The following is a 22,483-nucleotide window of genomic DNA, read 5'->3' on the forward strand; positions in this document are numbered from 1 at the left end:
TTGACTTTGCCATGTTGTCAGTGCAGCATTCCCATCAATCATGTCATGGCTTCGTAAATCGCTAATTAGATTCGTTCGCATGCCATGAAATGAAAACAGGCCTCATGAAGTCCAAAAAGAAAATGAAAGTGAATAGATCTAGATCTAGATGATCGGCTGACAAAACTCTGACCACAAGAATCTATAGTTTGCTTGTTTTTTTTTTTCTTTTTATATCTAAAATTACAAACGATCTACGACTCGAGTACTGTCGAGATACTACCTAACTGGTAGAGTATCTAGGGTTTCTACGATCGAATTCTAACAAAATGTCTACAATGTATACATCTACATAACACAAATACTACTACATGGGACCGTGCTGAGGGACCAGCGTGTCGAGGCAGGTGAGGCCTAGGCACGCGCACGGATCTACCGCTTTGTTCACTTGTATTCCGGCATTCATTCTTCACCATCACTGACATAATGACAATAAATAATAACATAATAACGACATAATGGGAATTACTAAACAAAATGATTAAAAGTAGCAGAAAACCTCATATTTGTAATGCTTACATGGAGTTTCCTCCTAGACCCTGCGAGTACCTTATGGCCTTATACTTGTGTACAAGGGAGCTCAGACACTGTACACACGAGGAGCGAGCTGAGGTCAGAAGATAAAATGGAGTGGCAACTCTTCGTATTACCATGCAAACACAATAATGTTTGGGTTCAAAGCGTATGTCTAGCATTCCACCCGTGACGCTTTGAAGTCATGCTCGGCACCGCTGTAGTTGCAAGACGAAGTTCGGAGACGAAGAACGCGTTTCACTTTTCGTTGAATTATACAAGCTTTATTTCACGGCAAAATTTTAAATGAAATACTCGAATTGATTTAGAATAGTTCAGGAAAGAATTCAATATTATAAACATGTATTTCTAGTTTCTTCGTAATTCGCAAATCGAAATGAAACGAAAATAAGGCCCTCTTAAAAACCTAATATTTTTCTATAATAAATGCGCACATTTCCGCATGTTAATTTTCTACTTTTAATAAGGGATATTTTGATCTTTCAAATAAAGTACTCCGCTATTAAAGCGTGTTCCAGCGTGTTTTTAAACTATTTGCTGTTAAAATTGTGAGTTTTACACTGCATTTTGATTCACTGCTCCAATTCAATTAAGGAACACAAATTCATTGTTGCCATCACATTGAAAGAGAGAGCGAATTGCAGTTCGTAGGAGCAAGTATTTCTAGATGTGAGAGCGCTAGTCCCGATTATTGATGCTCTCTTTGTCAAAGCACATGGTTAACACCTGTAGTTGAACGCATAACTTCTCGGCGGTGCTATGCTGCGCATGACTTCAAAGGAGAGCAGTAGTTGTCTCTCCTTCTCTAGCACCTCCCTGGTCACATGTCATCGCGTACCTAGGCTGTGCTGTAATACGGAGCTTTAGATTGCAACATATGGGGGGGGGGGGGGGGGGGCCACGACCGACCATCCAATGCCTCTGTTAGCTGTCGGTGGTGTGTGACCAATAACTATTGATCAGTGTGTGACCATTAACACGCTAAAGTTGGAGAAGAAACTGAAACTATACTGGGTATGCCTATCCATAAAAATGTCAGTGTCCACTGAAATTTTTTTTTAATCTATTATTATATATTGTAAATACATGTATACAGAGTAGTCAATGGTCGGATCTGGGGCAATTAGGCCTGCCCTTTGGGCACTAATTACCCCGGACCCTTCCCCTGACCCTAACCCTAATTCTAGTCCTGAACCTAATCCTAACCCTAACCCTGATCTTTACTCTAACTTTATCACTAACCAGTATTTAGCCAGGGGGTAATTGCCCTGATACGCAATAGGCCTACACGCAAGTCCCTAGATTTCAAGGGGTGGATCTAGATATTTGCTAGCTGACAAGCAAGAAAGAAGAAAGAAAGAAAGAAAAAGTTCCTCATATTTTTTTTTTGCCAATTCTTTGCTAACACAGCCAAAAAAAAAGAAAAAAAAAGGAAGAGCTCAAGTGGGGGGGGGGGGGGGTTAAACTCCCTATATACAAAAAAAAAAAGAAACACAAAACAATGTGGAGCCCCAGAGGTCTTATCACAGATTTGATATAGGGAGCCTATATTTATGGCTGTGGACAGTCAAAATACGAGGTAGAGAGTAATGCTGTTAGTTCGTAGTATAATCTGAATTCTGGGATTATTCTATTTGGTTTTATTTGTTTGTGTTTTTCCTTCAGGTATAGATAGCACGACACAACACTACACAATAAAAATAAAGAGTGTGTAGTGGCGCAATCTTGATTGACCAATGATGATGCTCATGCCATGTTAATCAAACAAATAGCAGTTGGCAGTCCACTTATTAGGATCCAAGTAGGATACATAGATAGTAGAATGTTCAAAACATACAGAAGAGAAAGCTGTAGGATTGGTAACTGGTGAAGTTCAGTGGCGGATCCGGGCGCCCCCCCCTTTATTTTTTTTTTTTTAATAAAACAAAATAAATGGAAAGAAATATGGAGGGGACGTGTGCACCCTCTTTAAAGACGTTAGATGTTTATTTGTTTTTACGAGTGGTCAAGTTGTCATTGAGGGATGCCTCCCCCCCCCCCCCCCCCCCTTGATAGGAACTGTCTCGGGTCGGACCTCTCAGGAAACCCTTTAGGTTTTCTACTGTTCCCCTTTTGTTCGGGGTTTGTTTGTTTTTTTCGAAGAGCCAAAGGTCAGTGGAGAAGGGCTGCAGCCAGCAAGTCCCCTACCCCCATCCGGTTCCGCGGCCCCTGAAGTGGATAGCTAGTGCTATACAGATTAGCATGCAATGTCTTTATCAATTTGTCAATAGCTTGGGTGTTTATTTCTCATTATACCTGAAATAGGATATCTTTCGATGATTCGAATTAAAAGGGCCTACCTAACGAAGCATGCACACTGCTACTCGACAACTCAAGTTGAGGGGGTTTGGGGGTGGGGGAGATCAAGGCAAACATATTTGCCTTCCCCCCTCCCAATGATTCCGAGGATGCGCTAAAAAATGGCACAAGCCCTACTAAAACATAAATGACAATTAATTGTAAGCAAATTTTGTATTCTGCCATCAAATTAATAGTTTCCAGATATTCCATCGAATGAGTGCATGCACCATCACAGATCTTGTTCTGCTAAAGATGCAAAAGGTCCTTCATGAAGTTAAAGAGGGATATACCCCCATCTGCACCCCCATCCACCTCCATTTACTATATAGGTTTTGTAAGCAATGAAGGCGCACATAGTCAAAGAACATCCAAGAGGTTTTGGTGACAGATGTCATAATTTAGTCTTTCAATTCACACTTATACCGTGATGAGAATATCAGATTATCTTTTTCTTAGTTTTTGATTGAAAATGATTACGGCAAACGTATCGCAAAAAGTGTGCACCAGATCGTTAAATTCCAATTCTAAAATTGCCAAAGCTCCCTCGTGTGCACGAGGTGGATCCCCCTTCTCACCCCGCCCCGCCCACCTCCATTGACTTACATAGTACACTTTTTAACTTGAAGAAGAAGAAGAAAAAGAAGAAGAAGAAGAAGAAGAAAAAGAAAAAGAATGTCCTAATATTCCACTAAAAGTGTGCACCAAATCGTTGAATTTCAATTCTGAAAATGCAAAAGTTTCCTCGTCAGGGAGGAAATTTGTGTCCTTCTCCCCACTCCTCACTTCTCTCAGTAAATGTAAATGCATTATGACGCATGACGCACTGGTTTATTTGGAAAGTGGTCAGTCCCCACTGACCCATTCCACCCACATTATGTGCCCCTTTGTTTTAGATTTCTGCCTAAACACTTGACCAGCACATTCCACTGTGCTGACGACCACAAGTAGTGAGTTCATTCATAAAGTCTCATGACCATTATGGTATAAGAACTTTCCCCTTCCCAAATTTGGATTGCCATATTTAGCATATGTATTAGTAAATGATTAATGTCCCTTTCATCTTATGCAAAGTACCAAACATAATATATTCACAAGTTTAAGTATAAATGTCCCTGTAAAACCGTATTCTTAGTTCTTGTTCAGCCGAACAACTGGATCTGCAGGCCTCTTGCCACCCGGCAGAGGGTTCATCCGCGATACACTCTAGCCCCGATTGGGAGCATACCAGGGAGTGCCAAGTGTTTATTATATTGAAACATGTACTTTCACCAAGTTTCTGTATTACGCATAATAAAATATACATTCTGGCTGAACTGGACTTCAATTGCGTCTCTTCATCATCATTATCATTGTCATCGTCAGTTCTACTTGACTGTTATACGTTAGTAACACTCAGCGAAGTGTTACATCCTGGTGACATTAACGATACAGTAACACTCGACCACAAGTCCACGCTTACCACAACAACGATCTAAAATAAAGAGTGTTACAGTATGATACCTTCTCTGCACCCTCCCCGCTTGGACGCTTTCATCCCTCGCACATTATTATTATCTTCCAAATTTTGAATCCCCCCCCCCCCCCATCCTGAAAACAGATAGATACCCGCTAATCCTATGAGGGAACCAGGGGAGGGAACTTATCCAAAACAATTGTACCCTGTGATGTTTGTTATGCCTATAATACCATGTCCGTTAATCCTATAATGAATATGGTTCACTTATGAAACCGTTTATGGCATTATTCCGCAGGTTCGTTAGTCAGAAAAATTAAATAAAGTTCGTCATTCCGAATGTTTGTTCATGAGGAAACGAAGGCTTGTTATTCTGTAGGTTCGATAGTCCGAGAATGATATTCGTTAAATGAAAAAAAAAAATGCATACTAACAAACTAACAAAATAACGAACCTTTTTTTTTTTTTTTTTACGGATTAACTAACTTTTGGAAAAACGAACCTCTAATTTTTATTTTAAGATTAAAGAACCTTTAGAATAACGGAATGTTGTGTCTTCATGATAATAACTTGGGGAATGCATGGACATTAAAAGAACGTGTCATTCAAGTGATGTGAGGAATTTTGGACGACCAAATAAAATTTAATGAATTTTTTTCAAGGTTTGATTGAATCAATTTGCTGTCATCGAGGAATGGGAAGGCCACAGCGTTTTGTGCTGTAAAGAGAGTATACGATACAAAGAATGATTCCATTAAATTTCGTATTTAAACGAAAAATAAATAATTGCGTCACCTTGCTCTATCTAAGATAGAATATTTCCTGACATTTGCAGGATATAAGTCAAGTGCCCTTTCTTTATGCTAGAAAAGTGAAATATTTTGAATAATCTTTGCAATTTCTTTATATCGTTCCATTGCCTGTATTTGAATAATCTATTAACACCTTATTTCAAATATTTGTATTATATTTAGACACATGAAAAACAACAAAATTAGTTGAATTTATAGGATAAAGAAAAATTAATTGAACTACACCATCACTCAGACTCTTAAGAGAATCTCTGTGTGATATCGTATCATTTCAAACTTTAACTGGATCTTATTAAAATCATACTGCAATAAACATGTATGAGTATAATTGGCCAAAGTATTGGAATTCACTTCATAACAACAGCTCAATCTTTGAACTCCTTTAAGAATAAATTAAAATTGTTTTTATTGAAATCTTACAATATCCAACCGAGTTAGGTTCATTTTACCATCTCAGTGAAGTCATCATTTCTTTGAACATTATACAATTATGAACTTATTTTTGTTTTTTAAACACAAGTCCTCCTTACATGTTCCTGTTAGTGTTCCGTTATACCGATGTGTCTATTTTCTCCTTCTCCTGCATTCTTATCGGTATGGGTATAAAAAATAATTATTGTTGCATTACATTCAGTCCAGGTTGTATTTTATCACTAATTTCACTTCATGGAATCCAGCTTGCGTCCACGATGGCACGTGCTGTAATTCTTTTTTTTTTTTCCTTTCTTTTTCCTTTTTTTCTTTCTTTTCTCCCTTCCAAATTATCAAGTGATTTCATGTCAGTTGACGTCGGTTCGTTTTATTTATTTTTTATTGCTGTCTTGTGTATTTTCTGAGGGTCCCATAGCATACAAGCTTTGCTTCTTAGTAGGACCCTCCATTTCCATCCCCATTTTTAGTTGTATTATACTCTTCATAAACAAAATTATATTAACAAAGATATAATTGCGTGTTTCTTTTTTTTTTTCATCTGCTAATTTCTTTGTTTATTTGATGGAAGTAAAAATAAATTTGAATCTTGAATCTTCACTCTTATGTCTATCAAACTACTGCGTGTTATAGTAACAGAAGCAAAGCTCGAGATTGCCATGGGGCTATAGGAAAAAATAGTGTCCCTGTATCTCAATACAGGGACACTAGGAAAAAATAAAGTCGAGAGCCACTTACGGCAAGAATTATGCAGTCCACACAATGATTCCTTCTGCTTCACTGATCTCTCATGCATCTCCAGAAAGAAAGTCGAAATCAGTGGTTGGAACTGCTTTCCGGTCGGAGGATGATGATCCGTATCATAAGCGACATAATTATAGGCCCTATATATAGAATTAAATAGTCTATATACTATTTAGATGTTTATCTCGGTGACATAAACACAAGACACCCTAACTGTATGCGCAAATCGCACACACACACACAAAAAAATCTGTCGCCTATGAAATAAGCTGATGTCTTCAACTCGAAGAAGAAGGAGGAGGAAGAGGTAAAGAAGAAGCTGGGACTACCTGACATAAAGATGGGGAAAATACCCCTGTATAGTCCCTGAAAACATGCCTTATATCTGGGACGTCCCAATACATTTTATCTTTGGAGAGCCCTGTCCTTCTGGCGGTCACAGTTTGTAATTCCGATGGTTTGCTAATCCGAAAATGAGACAAGGTTTATTATCAAGAGGTTCGTTAATCCGAAAATGAACAAAAATGTTTGTGTTTCCGAAGGTTCATTAGTCTGAAATCGAAATAAGATTCGTTATTCCGAAGGTGCAATGGGTTAAACTAACATTGGAAAAGGGCTCATTTCTCCGAAGGCTCTTTAATCGGATAATGAATTAAAAAAAGAAAAGAAAAAAAGTTCTTAATTCCAATGGATGGCAAATCGAAAGATAGGGGGAAAGGGGGTTGTTTTCCGAAGGATTTTATTCGGAAAACGAAATAAGGTTCATATAATTTCTACGGTTTGTTATACTCGTACACCCGTTTTTGTTTGTTTTTGTTTTTTCGCATTAACGAACCTTATTTCATTTTCGGATAAACGAACGATCGGACAAGCCTTATTTCATGATTGGATTATTTCTTCGGAATACGAAGTCTATTTCATTTTCGGATTACCGAACGGTCAGAATAACGAACCAGAATAAGGCCACAAGAATGTTCAGATTAAAGGACCCAATTTCAATTTCGGATTAACGAACTTCTCTATAGGGAATTTGTGTGTTTGTGTGTGTACGCTATACGCCTGAATTGATGACCCTGTTTTCTCCCCCTCCCTCTCTAGAACTTTTGTCACAGTTCTTTATTCCAAAGGATCGTTAATCCAAAAATAGGGAAAAATAGTTGTTGTTTTTTTTTTTTTCCCGAAGGATCTTTATTCGGAAAACGTAAGGTTCATATTTCCGACGGTTCGTTAGAACCTAAGCACCTTCTTTTCGTTTTCGGATTAACCTTCAGAATAACGAACCTTATTTTATTTTCGGATAAACGAACAATCAAAACATGAGCCTTATTTCACGATTGGATAATTATAATTCCTTCGTAAAAACGAACTCTATTATTTTCATTTTTGGATTACCGAACCTTCCGAAAATGGCGAAGAAAAAAAATCAGATTAAAGGACCCGATTTCATTTTCGGATTAACGAACGTCTATGTATATAGGGAATTTGTGTGTGTTTGTGTGTATATACGCTATATCATTATGACTAAATCTTATGTCCCTGTTTTCTCCCCTCCCCCCTCCAACTTTGGACACACACAATGTACACTCACATTTACATTTCAGGGCAGTTCATGTATTTTCTTCAATGCCAAATTATTAGAATGAAAATATTTTGATATTTTGTATAAATAGGCATACAATGAAGGTGGCGTACCACCAAAAAGCATATAGCTCAGTTGCATTGGGCACGAATATCAAAATCTAACACATTTACGTAGACATCAACGACATAAGACAACCATGGCACCCTAACAAACAAGCAGACAAACAAACTATAACTAACGAAAAAGAAAAAGAAGGGTCGAAAAGAAGAAGAAGAAGAAGAAGAAGAAGAAGAAGAAGAAGAATTAAGAACAAAAAGAAGAATTAAGAACAAGAAGAAGAAGAAACACCGTGCAGGAAACTAATAGGGAAAATAAGCATATCATACTATATTAGCACGAGGAGCCATTGATTTTCATTAACAACCGAGTATGATACTTTATGAAATTATATTAATGTGCGCAGTTCGTATGTGACGATTATTTGACAATTTATTGGGGCCATAGGGCCGGTTAATACGGAATGGTTTGCAAAAACACATTAGGTCTGGGAATATCAGATTATGTGACCTTGTGCCTATATTCTGATTGAAATTACAATTTGCTTTAAACTGGATGTGGAGGTGCATTTTCCAGAATAGTGATTTATGCTTGTTTATACATTATGATGTTACATATTAATGCAGCACATTAGTTATAATTTTAATAACCCAATCTCAATGGGAAGTATCGGATCAGCATTCATGAAACAGAAGAGAAGAGTTTAGTTTAGTTTATTAACAACATACATGTGAATATGATAACATGAAATTCCATAGGGTAAGATACAATAACATGAAAAATTTTTATGAGAATACAGTGATTTTGCACAAGGTTCTTACAGCTATAAGCATGAGCACTGGCATTAGCATTTCACAGGTACTACGTACATACATGCATATTATCAGGGTCCGCGTAATATAAAGGGGGAGGGGTGGGGTGGAACGCTGGCCCCCCATTTTATTTAGCTCGTAAAAAGGGGGAGGAATCGATCGATCGATCGAGAGAAAAAATTACGAATCCATGCCTTTCGTGGTTTCACCCAGCGCCAGTGTGTTATACTGCCCTCTTACGGGCAGTGTTTGAGATGTATGTTATATTGTTGTTGTACAACCTTCGTCCCTTTCGGCCGGCAGTTTGTGTTGCGTGAGCATAATAAAGATTGCTTAAACCTTAACTATTGTGACTGGTTATCCATCCCCGAACGATGTTCTTTTAATGGCGTGGTGGCAGCTACATGGGATCAAGTACCCTGCTCTTCCCTCATTACCGATGGATTTTATGCATGATATGGCAGCCAGTCGGTCGGCAAAACGTGTCGTGATAGGTAGTTATGGTTTGCTCGCATCTGCTGTAGTCCCATACATAGCCCTTGAATGGCTGTTCCCCGTCCCCTCTTGAGGCAACGACCTCGCACCCAGGCCCGAGAGAGAGGCCGCCCCTACCAGTACCAGTATTCTAACCAGAAGTACAATGTACCATGTACCTTACAGTGTTTGCGATTCTGAGTCAATTCAAATCAAAAGAAATGAAAGCAATGAATGGATGACTGAGGATGATTATGTCGGTCTTGATTATGATGATTTCTGTGACGATTATGATGATGAAAGTTATGACAGTTGTGATGAGCCCTTCGGGGACCCTAACCAACCTCGTCCCCATGAGGATCTAGTATTGCATGCTACTCGGTGTGATGGCGTCAATCCAAGTTCATGTAGCATTACTCCTCGTCCTGTCCCTATGTGTATGAGTAGTCTTGGTGTTAGTGAGTCCAGTCGTTCTAATGTTAGACATACAGTTCACAGTTGCCCAATCTGTCTCGTGGCCAATCGCCCGAACCAGCATCACATCAGTGATTGCTCATTCCTACCAGAGCATGAAAGAGATATCATTACATGTGCTCGCCAAGCGGCGTCCGTCCTTGGCTACTCTGATTCCCTGTGTCCATATGACAATTATCTGGATGATTATGATGAGCTAGATTCAGAATGTGATTTCTCAGAAGTTGATGAATGTTTTGATGATCTTCATGACAGTTTTTTGTCTACAGATATCGTCTGCTTGTCTGCTAGGGTATGTGTTGCTGATTCAGACTGTACTAGTCTTGGAGATGCAAAGGATATGTCAGATTTAGACAGGTCAATAGGGTTTCAAGACAATTCTTACTGCTATAATCGTGGCTCATCGGAGTCGGATGAGTTCCACTTCCGGGTTGATCAGTCGCCACAGTCTCCAGTAGCTAGTCCCTCGGTGTTGCCTGAAAAGGCCTGTATGTCTCCCTACATTGATCTTGACCATGGCCAACAGAGTGTCCGCGTTACTCTTGTCAGCGGTTCTCCACAGAACTTGATTGGCTATTCAGTGTTTAAGAGTCTTGGAGGTGTTTTAATGGACTCTTCTGAGGCTTATTCAGTTGACCGTTCTTCACCGTATGCAATCATTGGAGGGACGTGCCTTACACTCACAAGAGATGGGAAGGCATTTCTCTTTGAAGGATTAGTTGTTGACTCTCCGGATGTTTTAGTTGAGGCAGGCATTCCGTTCATAGTGTTACACGACATTACCATCCGTCCCGCGAAGCGCCGCATCACAATTGGTGATGGACCTTCGTACACCTATGGTCCTGATCCTACACCAGAGGCAGATATTCGGCTGTCCCGTACGCCTTCAATGTCTCTCAGCCTTCCCCGGTACAACCCACCTTCATCCATCCCTGATGATGTGACCGAACCTTCACCAGCCAGCAACTGTCACCACCAAGGCATAGGCCTACGCCCCTGTTCCCAGGACGCTGAACCTGCACGTCAGTGTCTAGCCCAGTCTGAGCTAGCCATCATTCGCACCCCTGAGATGAATGGCACCATCCCTGATGTCACTGATGATGATTCCTGTGATGCCCTAGCCACACCTCGTCATCTCTGTGGCTGGCCAGCATGTCAGCCATCTTCAGATGTCAACCAGTGTTCCTTGGACACCTCACCCCCTGATGAGCTTCCTGTGGATGTTCTAAACATCAGTGTTGGTAGCACTACCACTCCTCATCGACACAGTGGGCCCCCCGACCATCCTCGCATTATCAAGATCAATGACCCTCCTGGGCGCCCCCCAGATGCATCCAGTGAACCCCGTGCCTTCACCAATGCCTCCACTCCTGGAGGTACATCTCGCTTTCCACGGGGCGAGAAGATTACTGCCCGTCGTCTTCATCTTACCACACCTGTGATGTCTCCAACCCCAGACATTGCTCCTCACCCTCAACCAGGTCACTACACGTGCTTGCATGTAGGACCCCCTCCTGGTCGTCCTCCAGACATTGACTGTATATTCAGAAGCTCCCTGATAATTGATAACCCCCATTTTTGACCTCAGCTACCAGATGTTCCTGGACTCTGACTTGTGAATTGAATTGTGTGCCACATGCCTGCTTTATTTTTATAAGTTTGTTAAGCCACTATATTTGTGTAAACAGGTAATAGGATAAATGGATTGTTGTTGATTAAATAATGCAGGATTTTTAAGGTTATCGGTTATTTTTTATCATTATGTATAATGTACATGTGAAATTAGTGTTTAGAAGTGAGACAAAAAAAGTGTGTTGTATAAGTTTGTGATCTGTTATGTTTTATTTGCAAGGTAATATTGTAAACTTTAGTTGATAATTATGTTAGTTGTATTGGAATTTTTGTTTATAATGGGTGAAGTTTGTGTGAATTGTGTATAGTTCTGTAACTTTTGATATTTTGGTACTCTGAGATTTAAAACTGGCACTCTGAGATTTAAAATTCAGGTTCATTTTTTGTTTGTTTGTTTTGTGATTGTATGAAATCTATGCACAGCATGCATTTTTCCTTTTTGAGCATCTTATATTACAAAGTTGCTAATATTTTTGTTCTGGTCTAAAGTGTTTTGTATTGATTCTGATTCATGTCATGTACGAAGACAGTGCATGTACAGCTGTATATTGTTATTGGATGCAAGTACATGTTGTAGTACATACATCATGTAAGCAGAAAGTTGACTTGCACATAGCAACTTGTGCAAATCTGAATAACGTACTGTATACCGTTTTATGTGTGCAGCATACACATGCTGGTTTTGACAGCAACTCAAGTATAAGTCAGCATTTTTATGTTTGTGTTTTTGCCTTTCAGTTTGCCCAGTGTGTATGATTCTTTGAGTCATTTCCTATGTCTTATGACAAATACATGTTGCACACATTTAGGAGAGGTGAGATTTTTACATACGTATGTATGATGTTCGTTTGATTTTTGTTGTTGTTGTTGCACATGCAAGGGAAGAATATCAGTAACAGGTTTATTGATAAAGAAAAGATAAATGTATGTATGATGATAATTTGTCATTATATGAAGTTTATATGATATGCATGGTAACACATTGTACATGGCATATACAATGTAGTTTTGATGGACCTTATGTAGCTCATTCTCCCCCTTTTGATATGTAAGAATCATGTGTCAGGTCATATTGTATGGAGTGACGTCAATGTTGGAGTCCGTTTTTGATACACTTGAAGGACAAAATATGTTTCGGAAGTTTGAGTATGTTTTTAAAAGTGTAATACACCGTACAGGTGAATTTGATCTCTGCGTTTTTCTGATACCAATGTATATTGTAATTAGTTTTTATATACATGTACAGTACATCTTTTACTGGATTTATCGTTGTCAGTTGTTTCGTTTGGTATATGCCAAAGGGTTGTAGTAATAACTCACATCATAAGTTAATGATGACATTAAGGTTTTGATATTGCTTCATCAGATGGGTGGCTATTTTCAGCGGCTTTCATTCACATGCGTGTCTTATTCATAACGATTTGAATACATGTATCAGGCATTATTATGAACACACCACATTGTTGTTTTCAATGCCATGTTGCTTTCATTTGATTTATCTAGGGATTTTCGTCTTTACGCTTTTACAGGCTATGTTGATGTTTATTTGGTTCTAATGTAACAACATTGTGTGTGGTGTGTATGTGCTTTAAGACTGTAGAGGAAAGACAGCTATAGTGTAGTGTTTATGTACACTCGTTCCAAACCCCAGCATATGTTAGAAGATAATTGATTACAGCTGTATGTGCTGTGTTTAACAGTGTTGTAACAAAAGAGTGAATGAGAGTGGGGAGACCATGGTACTTACATGGTACGTAGGCCTACAGTAGTAGTGTTTCATATTGTGAGAAAAGGTAGAAAGTGAGGTAGCTACATGTGTTTGTATGATATTTGATAGTTGACATTGTGAAATATTTTCTGTTTCATTTACACCGTAAAGTAGTTTGTTTTATTAAGTGTTGTTTTATGATTGGTAGAAGATGTTTGTACAGGGTATGTATGAGGTTGTGCATGTATAGCATAGGTTATTGGTATTTTTGTATGGGCATGATTCTGATTGTTGATCCAGTGAGTAAGTACTGTATGATAGCAGTGCTTATCATAGTGTAATGTTGGTGTTTCATATTAGTTGGGTGTCAGTCAGTCCATACAAGTTTCTAGAGACCGTGTCTATATGGGGATAATGTTCGTATTAATGTTATCCAATCATTGAGTGTTCGTAATGTGGTCTAGCTATCCACATCATTAGTCAGAAGTTTGATTGGTTTAATTCCACACACATTCTTGGCATATTGAATGTATATGATTATTCCATAGCCAAGGGTTTCCCATTGTGTTATGTAGAAGAAGACAGAAAGAAGAAAGTGATCACGCCAGTGTGTTATACTGCCCTCTTACGGGCAGTGTTTGAGATGTATGTTATATTGTTGTTGTACAACCTTCGTCCCTTTCGGCCGGCAGTTTGTGTTGCGTGAGCATAATAAAGATTGCTTAAACCTTAACTATTGTGACTGGTTATCCATCCCCGAACGATGTTCTTTTAATGGCGCAGAGATGATTCCCATCAAGAGGTGTGTGTGTGTGTGTGTGTGGGGGGGGGGGGGGGCAGCGGGGATTAGGCCCTTGACTGAACAAACTACGACCCCCCCCCCCACACACACACATTAGAAATAATTATGGTATGTATGCATTTATAACCGAAAACAGCAATTAATGTAATGAGGTTTCTATCAATTTGATATGCTACTTTCAATTGGGATAAGAAAAAACAAACAAACAAACAAACAACCAAACAGAAATCACATGAATGAATGTTCAGGGCCGTAGTTTCTTGTGAGCATATCACAATAATCCACACCTAGACGTACGGGGCTGTCCCAAATGATTTTTTTATTTTTTTTAATTTTTTTATTATATTTTTTTTCCTGCAGTGTCTGAACACACAAACTCCTGATTGTTCGGCTTGAGGAGAGCTGAACTGGGCTGGCAAGGGTTTTTATTTTCCTGTCTTTTTTTTTTTCCTTCTTCTTCTTCTTCTTCTTCTTCTTCTTTCTTTCTTTCTTTCTTTCTTTTGTGTGTGCTTTTACTCTTTGTTGTTGTTTTTGTCTCTCTCGAGATCACACCCCGTTTAGTACTCGGTACCCGTGCTCGTTTCACGATCGCAATTTGACGCGCGTACCCACAATGCTCATACTCATTCAAAATGGCGACTTACATGGTAGCTGGCTGAATGACCTTTTAAACAAAACACTGGCAGTAATTCTGTTTCGCAGTGTGATTAGGTCCGAAACTTGCTACTTTAAGACGTCGGAAGACTTGCGCACCCTATTTGGGTGCCAACAAAACATTTTTGGGTGCCGAATTTCGCGTCCCAGGCGTGATTTTGGCTAAACGGCGAATCATGGCAAGTTCATCTGGCATAGGCGTGGGAAAACACGAGACCACCATTGACACGGTGCAAGTGGGCAGGAAAGAAAAGGGATTCCGATCGCAGGGTTTCCTTACCGGGCGAGACTCAGCGAAGGCAGTTTTTCATGATCTGTATGCAGCGACAGCCGATGAACATGCAGGGTATGTTGAGTGTTAGTCGTCGGATTAAAGCATTTTATCTGTTTATAAATTGAAATATATTGAAGTTAATGAAAGATTCGGTGTAAGATTTTATCTGTGGAAAATGTGTCTGTGACTTAGCTCTGCCATTCATTTATTACCTCTGCCGGTCTGCAAGGGCGGAGGTTTTCATTACCATTGGTTTGTTTGTTTTTTGTCTTTGTGTAAAATAACTCAAAAAGTTGTGAATGGATTGGGATGAAACTTGCAGGAAAGGTTGAGAATGATACAAGGAACAGATTATTAAATTTTGGTAGTGATCTGGAAATTTTTGTGGATTTTATGAAGGATTTTCGATATTTTGGCAGGCGGGGTCAATGAACTTGGGAGTTCAAGCTGCGCATTTTTGAGGTTTTCATACGCCACTAAAGTGCGCGCTCAAGTTTCTGCTAGGGCGAGGCGTGCCGTGCAGCTGAGGCCAGAGGGTTTATGACGTAACAAAGGCTTCTATTTTGGGAAATCAGGTGATTTTTCAGTGGATGGAAATTGCTGATCTCTATGGAAGAGCAAGATCATCGGTGGAAAGTAGCTGCTTGGCAGAGATCTGTGCTCTCAGAGTGCCAAATTCTAGTTAAAGAATATTGCAGTCATGCACGCGTAGACCTGGCAAAACGGGATTAGATCTACCTGTTAGATCTATTACTTTCAAACCCTTTTGAATTGCCATTAAGTCGCCACTTTGTAATTGTATGAAGATGATTATAACATATTATAACAGGGTAAAGCTGATCATTCATTCTCTGATCTTGTGTGAAAATTGCAATTCTGACCTTTCTCTTTCATGCAGTTTGTGATGGAAGCAACTCATAAATCTATGGGGAAAACCATATCTTCATCTGGCGACCTGATGAGAGTAGTTTTACTACAGTTGTTGAGTCAGACCTGCACGCACAGCTGTGTGTGCATGCCTTCAGATTCTCAATCCAGCTCCCAATAGTCCCATGCAATTGTATGCAAACACAACACATACAATTCACCATTCACCAGTAGATGATGTCTACTCTCATCAGGTTGCCACCTTACAGTCATGTTGCCACTGTCAAGCTGCCACCCTATTTTCTCTCATTTTTTCAAAACACACCCATCGTGAATTGGTTTGACCCAGTGCTGTGCATGTCAAAGTTCAAAATGATATGATCTAATTAGAATAACTTACCTAAAAAAAAAAAAAAATATCGCCTTCCCCTTTGAAAAAGTGGACGGTGCCCAATCCGTCATGTAAGCACACTCTACACATTTAAGAATAGTGTATGTCTGTCTATGAAATACCAAATTCGATGACATTTCTGCGTAAAGCTCTGCCTGCCCACACAGAGATTTTCACTGCACATGGCAGAAGGACATGTTTTTAACTTTTCACTTGATGTAAACAAGAGTCATACACATGAAATAAGGAAGCATGAGAAGGACAAACAGTGACAGGTGCATAAACAAGTGGGGACTTCATGGTAATGGCGACTTAATGGTAGGTGATGTTAGGAAAAGGAGTGTCTACAGTAGATTCTAGTCTCTTTTGTGCAGCCAGAATAATTTTTGTCTTTTCTTGTAAACTTTATATGGTTCTAGCTCTACAAGACTACAGTGTAGATGTCTATTTGTCTAGCTTAGAGCTCTGTTCGTGAAATGTTGATATATTCTCAAACAATCATTAGACTCACTACTCAACATTTAAGTAAACCTATTTATGCAATTGTGCTAGTAAGCTTAAATGGTTAAATCTTGTGGGAAAATTTAAAGTTGAGCTATAGATGTACAGTGTAGATCTATGAGAAAATCAATTGATGTTATCCATTGCCTTTGAGAAATCATCAATAACCTTTGTCTGTTGTAATAAATGTTGACAATGTTCAGTTGTAAAGATGAAAAGGAAGAGGCATGTGGTACTGCATATTAGTATTAAACAACGTCAACTTTCTCTTCTGGATAATTGCTGAACAAAATGATACACTTCAAACCAATATCCAATGTTTTCTAGCAATGGCTACTTGAATGCTGTAATTATGGAATACATGTACTTCTACATATTGATCACCTCATAGAGATTACAAACTCCTGATTTTGTATGCCTCTGCCCCAAAGGTTGCTGGAGCATTAATTCTTGGTATGGTATTGCCAATGTGCAAAAAACTTCTGCTCACGCTAAAAAGCCCTGTCACAGATGCATTGTCAGATTCCTCGGTGCCATTGTTGCTTCCGGTTGTCTTGCATGTGTCTTAGTTCCCATGCAATACAATGCAATTTTTGTCTGTGTTTCTTTTGGTGCTGCTTTTTCCTTCGCTTAGAATTCACTGATTTGCTGTCACTTGAGTCATTGTTAAGTAATGTTCACTAAGCGGTACTGCAGGGCTTCAATGTACTGGTCACATGATGGAAAGCAAAGAAATCTTCAACAAAAAATACCTTTGAATAAAGACAGAGCGTGACATATGCAGCCAAAACTGGGGCAAGGTTGTCCCCTGTCGGGCTGAGTTATCCCATAATGCATCTAAAACCCTGCTCTGCACACGTCACCTAGGAATTGGCGATACCAAGAATTCATACACATGTATAACACAGGCATTCAAGTCATATAAAGTCTGTGAGGAGGGTTTTCCTAAACATGTGGACTCTCAGGGAGTCGTGTACAACACAAATTTAGTGCCACACTACAATGGAAGTTTGAAGGAAATCTTGACAATTTGATCAATACTGTTAAGATGACACATGTACTTTGGTAGAAGTCATAGAAAATAATTTTAGTCACAACATTTCTTAGCAATAGGCAGGTACATGTACTCATACACATATTCATGGATATATATTCTTGTGAAAATTGAAACTTAAATTTGGCAAAGTTCTTTTTATATTTTGTTTTCATTGTGCTAACTTGTGATATCATCAATTTCTGTAAAGCCCCTATAGAGAGGGTGACACATGGATTTAACCAAAACTTTGCAAATTCACAATGTTGAAATAAAATTGTCTGATTTCCTGAGCCTTTTACTGTAGTTGTCTTTATTCACTGCATCACATACATGTATATATATGTTTGACAATATTCTCTGACCACGTTTACAGTGCAAGGCCGGGCCGAGCTGTGGCCGAGCCGCGGCCAAGCCCGGCCTCAATTGCAATACTCGGCCCCGCAATTTGTCCGTTTACAGTGCCGGGCTCGGCCCGGGCTTTTAATTCAACCTTTCAATATTTTGTCGTAGTGGCGCTCTGCTTTTAAACAAACACTATTATTGGGAGGTCGCCGGTTGCAATGTGGTATAGTCTGGTTTCCAGACCCTTTGCCAATTGGATTCCGTGTCGTCGCCACCCCGCGACGAGGTCGCCGCCTTTGCGGAAACGCCTCTGCGGGACAAAATCACCTTAAACTATACTAGTTTTCAACGTCGAGGGCATTAAAATCCTGAATAGCGAAAAAGTATGGGTAGAGGGTCTGGAAGCCAAACTAAATTTGTTACCGCATTTGGCCCAGTTTGCTTTTACAGTGAGAAAAGGCCGGGCTCTGCCACGGCTCGGCCGCGGCCGGAACTACCTCCAGAGCTTGGCCAAATGCGTGGCCGATTTTGGTACCGCATTTGGCCTTTTGCGCGTTTACAGTGAAATGAAGGCCGGGCTCGGCCGCGGCGGAGCCCGGCCTTTTCACTCACTGTAAACAGGGTCCAAGATAGCCATTGTCCAGAACCCAATTCACATTTGTATACAGAGTGTGGACATACACTATGTACTTCTGAACTTTAGCAAACTTTATTGATATATTTGACTTGAATGTTGCTTTGCAGGAAGAAGTTGCCCGCCAACCAGAAGAAGAAAAAGAAAACCGATGGCAAAGGGAATGATCAAAAGGTGAGAAAATGGCTTGATATGTTTATTGTTTGTTTCCACCCCATACTATTAGTTTATCACAGACTTATGAATTGGAGCATTAACTTGCTAGGGTGTGGAAATCTTGTAAGTCTCACACCTGTTTCTACATTGAACCAAAACAAATTCAAATAAAATGCATGAAAGACTTGTTTTGCAAGTTAAGTCTAAGTGAACAATAGTGTGTAGATGCAGTGCCAAATTTGGAAAGGGTATGCATCTCCTCTAAGTCTGCTCAGAGGTCCTTAAAGGGGATGGCTAGTAACTGATCAGTGGGAGTCAATGGGAATGCTGGGGGATGATTCTTCCAATCCTTGTGGGATTCATTTAAGAGAACATTATATATCTATTGTTGTGTGAAAATGATTTGCTTCAGAATGGTCTCATATTCAAGTAAAGTGCAGTTTAATCGCCCCGTCACTGTACAGGCATGCTAACCTGGAAAACATAAACTGCACATTACTTGAATATGAGACCATTCTGAAGCAAATCATTTTCACACAACAATAGGTACATAATGTACTCTTAAATGAATCCCACAAGGATTGAAACAATCATCCCCCAACATTCCCACTGATTCCCACTGATCAGTTACTAGCCATCCCCTTTAAAGGAAAATCATAGTTCCAAGCACCATGTGTATTTCAGATAAATATGTTGAAACAATGATATAATCCCTCATAATTTTAAAAGAGTTTGTCCAGCCTCCAAATGAAATATATGGAGATAATATCTCCTAACAAATTACATTGTATCTTTCAAAGGTATTGCAGTTGTCTCCACTGTTACAAAAATGAACAGTCTTTTTGATTGATTCAGAACTAGTCTGCATGTTGTCAAAGAAGTGATCAGTTTGCCTTTATGAGGCATGGCTGCACAATTACTTCTATGACTGAATAGCAAACAAGTATTAAAATTCATTGATTGAAATACACTTTTTTGTATTTTTTCCTGTGTTTAAGTGTCTTAGTTTTATTTATAGGAAAAAAAAACTTACCTACAGTGTTGTGAATAGAGTTGTAAAATATTGTCCCTAAACTACTAATTGGGGGAGGGCAAATAGGTGATAGTAAAGTTTTGTTTTACTGCATTTTTGGGGTCATTGTGAATGATCCTACATACTGTACTTAATAATGTTGGGATTATGTTTTCAACTTGAGAAAATTAGGACAATGTTGCAATTTTGCCTGGATTAACCAGTGATATATATGACTAGAATAATAAACTTTGATTAAGCCTCTTTCAATAACTCAAAGCCGAAGATACTGGTTTACTCTTTGTGACCCAACGCTGCAAAAGACATACATTGTACACACATTGTATGACTGGAAGTCGAGTGAAGCAGTTCCACAAAACTGTGCATATTATCTTGATGTACATAATGTCTATGTGCCTGTGACATGATACTCAGTGATGAATCCACCAAATCTGTACTCTGATAAAATTCTGGCATGTGATTTCTCATTATAAGGAACTGTTAGTGAACAGACATTATATGTGACCCGCTACAACAAAAGGCTCCTAAAGTCGCTGATGGCTGAGCCAAGAAAATCAAATTTAAAGTCACATCATCAAATTTGGTCAATAAAATTGGATTTCTGTTTTTGGCATAATTTTGTAGTCTAATGTATTGTCTATCATCTGCCGAAATTTCGAAGCTAAATGATCAAAGGAAAGGCAAGAAATCAGCATTTTTTTGGCCATGATTTTCCGACTTTCAACGTAACAGAAATGTGTCCGAAGATTCAGATTTAGCGCCGCAGGTAGACTCCGCCCCTGGCAACGAGGGAGTGATCTTATTGGTCAGTGCGTGGCGTCCTGATTACTGATTGGTCGTGCGTAGACCGCTGGCGCTAAGCTTGAATGAACATCACGGAGGTCGCTAGGAGCATGCCTTCTATTGTCAAGCGGTGAAAACTGTCTCGCCTCCCCTTGATCATGTTAGCATCGAAAGGAAAACTTTGAAGGCGTTTTCCTCGAAACTCTGATTTCCTCAACCACTTGACATGCGCTACACCATCTATATCTCCGCAACCGAGTACTTTTATGAGTTCTGCTATATATGAAATTAAAGTAGAAGAGTAAGGAAATAATGTCATGCCATTTTCAGAAAATTGCCCTCCCCCGACTTTCGGATCCTTTTGTTGTAGTGGGTCACATATTATGTTAAAGTTCAGTGTGTGTGTGTGTGTGTGTGTGTGCAGGCAGGTTTTGCTTACTGCATAAGCTGTTATTTTCGGGAGGGTTTAGTACCTAATTTTCGTGAATTTTGCGAATCACGGTTTGATCGCGAATTTAACATGCGAAAATGTTGCCATGTGCTAGGATAGTATGTATTAATGAAAGCGCCGATGTCATTTCGCGAAAACAACATCTCGCGAAAATGACTGTGACCTCCCCATTCGCGAATATAACAGCTTATACAGTATTGTGTACATTCTGTATTCAGAATGTATGTTCAGGATCTGCTTGCTGGCGTGGGGGTGGGGGTGGGGGGTGGGGGGTGGGGGAAGTAACTGCAATTTCAACCCCATGGCATTTAATGGATGCAATTGTAGGTTTTAGTTGAGTTTAGTACTACTTGTAGACTGGAGATACATGTAGTTCTTATATTGAAGATAATTATAATAATGATGATGGTAATAATAAAGATAAAACAAAAATAGTGCTAGTTACAATTATATTGATTATAATGATTATGAGCATTAGTAATGAGCCGTATCTATGTTACCTAGGATAGCACCCTCATGCAGTATTAATGACTTCATTTACCAATGCAGGTTGATTGATTTTGTGGTAGCATGCATTCTCCATAGCCTATTGCAGGAGACTACTATGTGCCCAGTCTTAGGTTGGTTGAAGCACATTTTCTCAGTAATCATGATGACATCCTGTGGAAGCATTAAAAAAAAACCACCAGAACTTTGTAATCAATGCATTCAGTTCCAAGACCCCCAAATTTGAATGGAAGTTGATGCTAATGCCCATCTCCCTTGATGATTCATGTAAACTGATGAGGAAGTGCTTATCAGGCAGAAGAGGTCATCGCAGAAATATCATATTCAGCATAAATCACATTATGTGACCTTGTTTGTCATAATGTATCGCTGAGAATGCCTACTGCAGGAAATGCTAGGATAATCGTGTTGTCATGTTGTGTTAAGCCACCACTACAGTGTACCTACCTACCTTCTGTACTTAGAGGCAGGGTCTTTACTGGCTCTCGCCAAGATCAGATCATCTTTGAAAAGTGGAAATATCACCATTAGAATAGGAAAATGTTCATATTGCAAATTTGATTTTGACTTGCTATGGATATTGTCACCACTTATTTCATTTGTATGAAATCACATCTTACTGCAGGGTCCAGGATCCCTGATTTTATCATGAAAGTGTTGCTTTCATGTACTGCCATCCCTGTGCACAGAATTTCCAGACACTGACAGTTAGACAATGAATACAAATAGCCTTTCAGGGTCTTATTGTGGGTAGATCTTCAGTATAACATTCCTGTATAGTAGTGGTAATAGAGACAGAAGAAAAAGAAAAAGAAAGAAAACCATGATCTGTGGTAAACAGTTTGTGGCATTGGCCTTCAATATCGATACCTCTAATGGACAGTCTACTGTACCAGTATGTTTCATTGCTTGGATGCATGTAGTCCAGCAATGGCACACCACACACTGTATAGATTTAAAGG

General features: G+C 39.3%; 1 protein-coding gene across 1 annotated transcript in view; it reads left to right on the forward strand.

The window, feature by feature from the left end:
* The first annotated feature begins 14,672 nt into the window (after positions 1-14,672).
* Positions 14,673-22,483, forward strand: part of LOC140235094 (E3 ubiquitin-protein ligase MYCBP2-like) — a 100,500-nt gene continuing 92,689 nt past the window's right edge. Inside the window, exons 1-2 of the mRNA XM_072315131.1 lie at positions 14,673-14,892; positions 18,702-18,765. Of these exons, the coding sequence (XP_072171232.1) occupies positions 14,723-14,892; positions 18,702-18,765 (234 nt within the window). The 5' untranslated portion in view covers positions 14,673-14,722. The remainder of the gene's footprint in view (positions 14,893-18,701; positions 18,766-22,483) is intronic.

Source organism: Diadema setosum, chromosome 11, assembly GCF_964275005.1.
Source record: "Diadema setosum chromosome 11, eeDiaSeto1, whole genome shotgun sequence".
Classification (NCBI taxonomy): domain Eukaryota; kingdom Metazoa; phylum Echinodermata; class Echinoidea; order Diadematoida; family Diadematidae; genus Diadema; species Diadema setosum.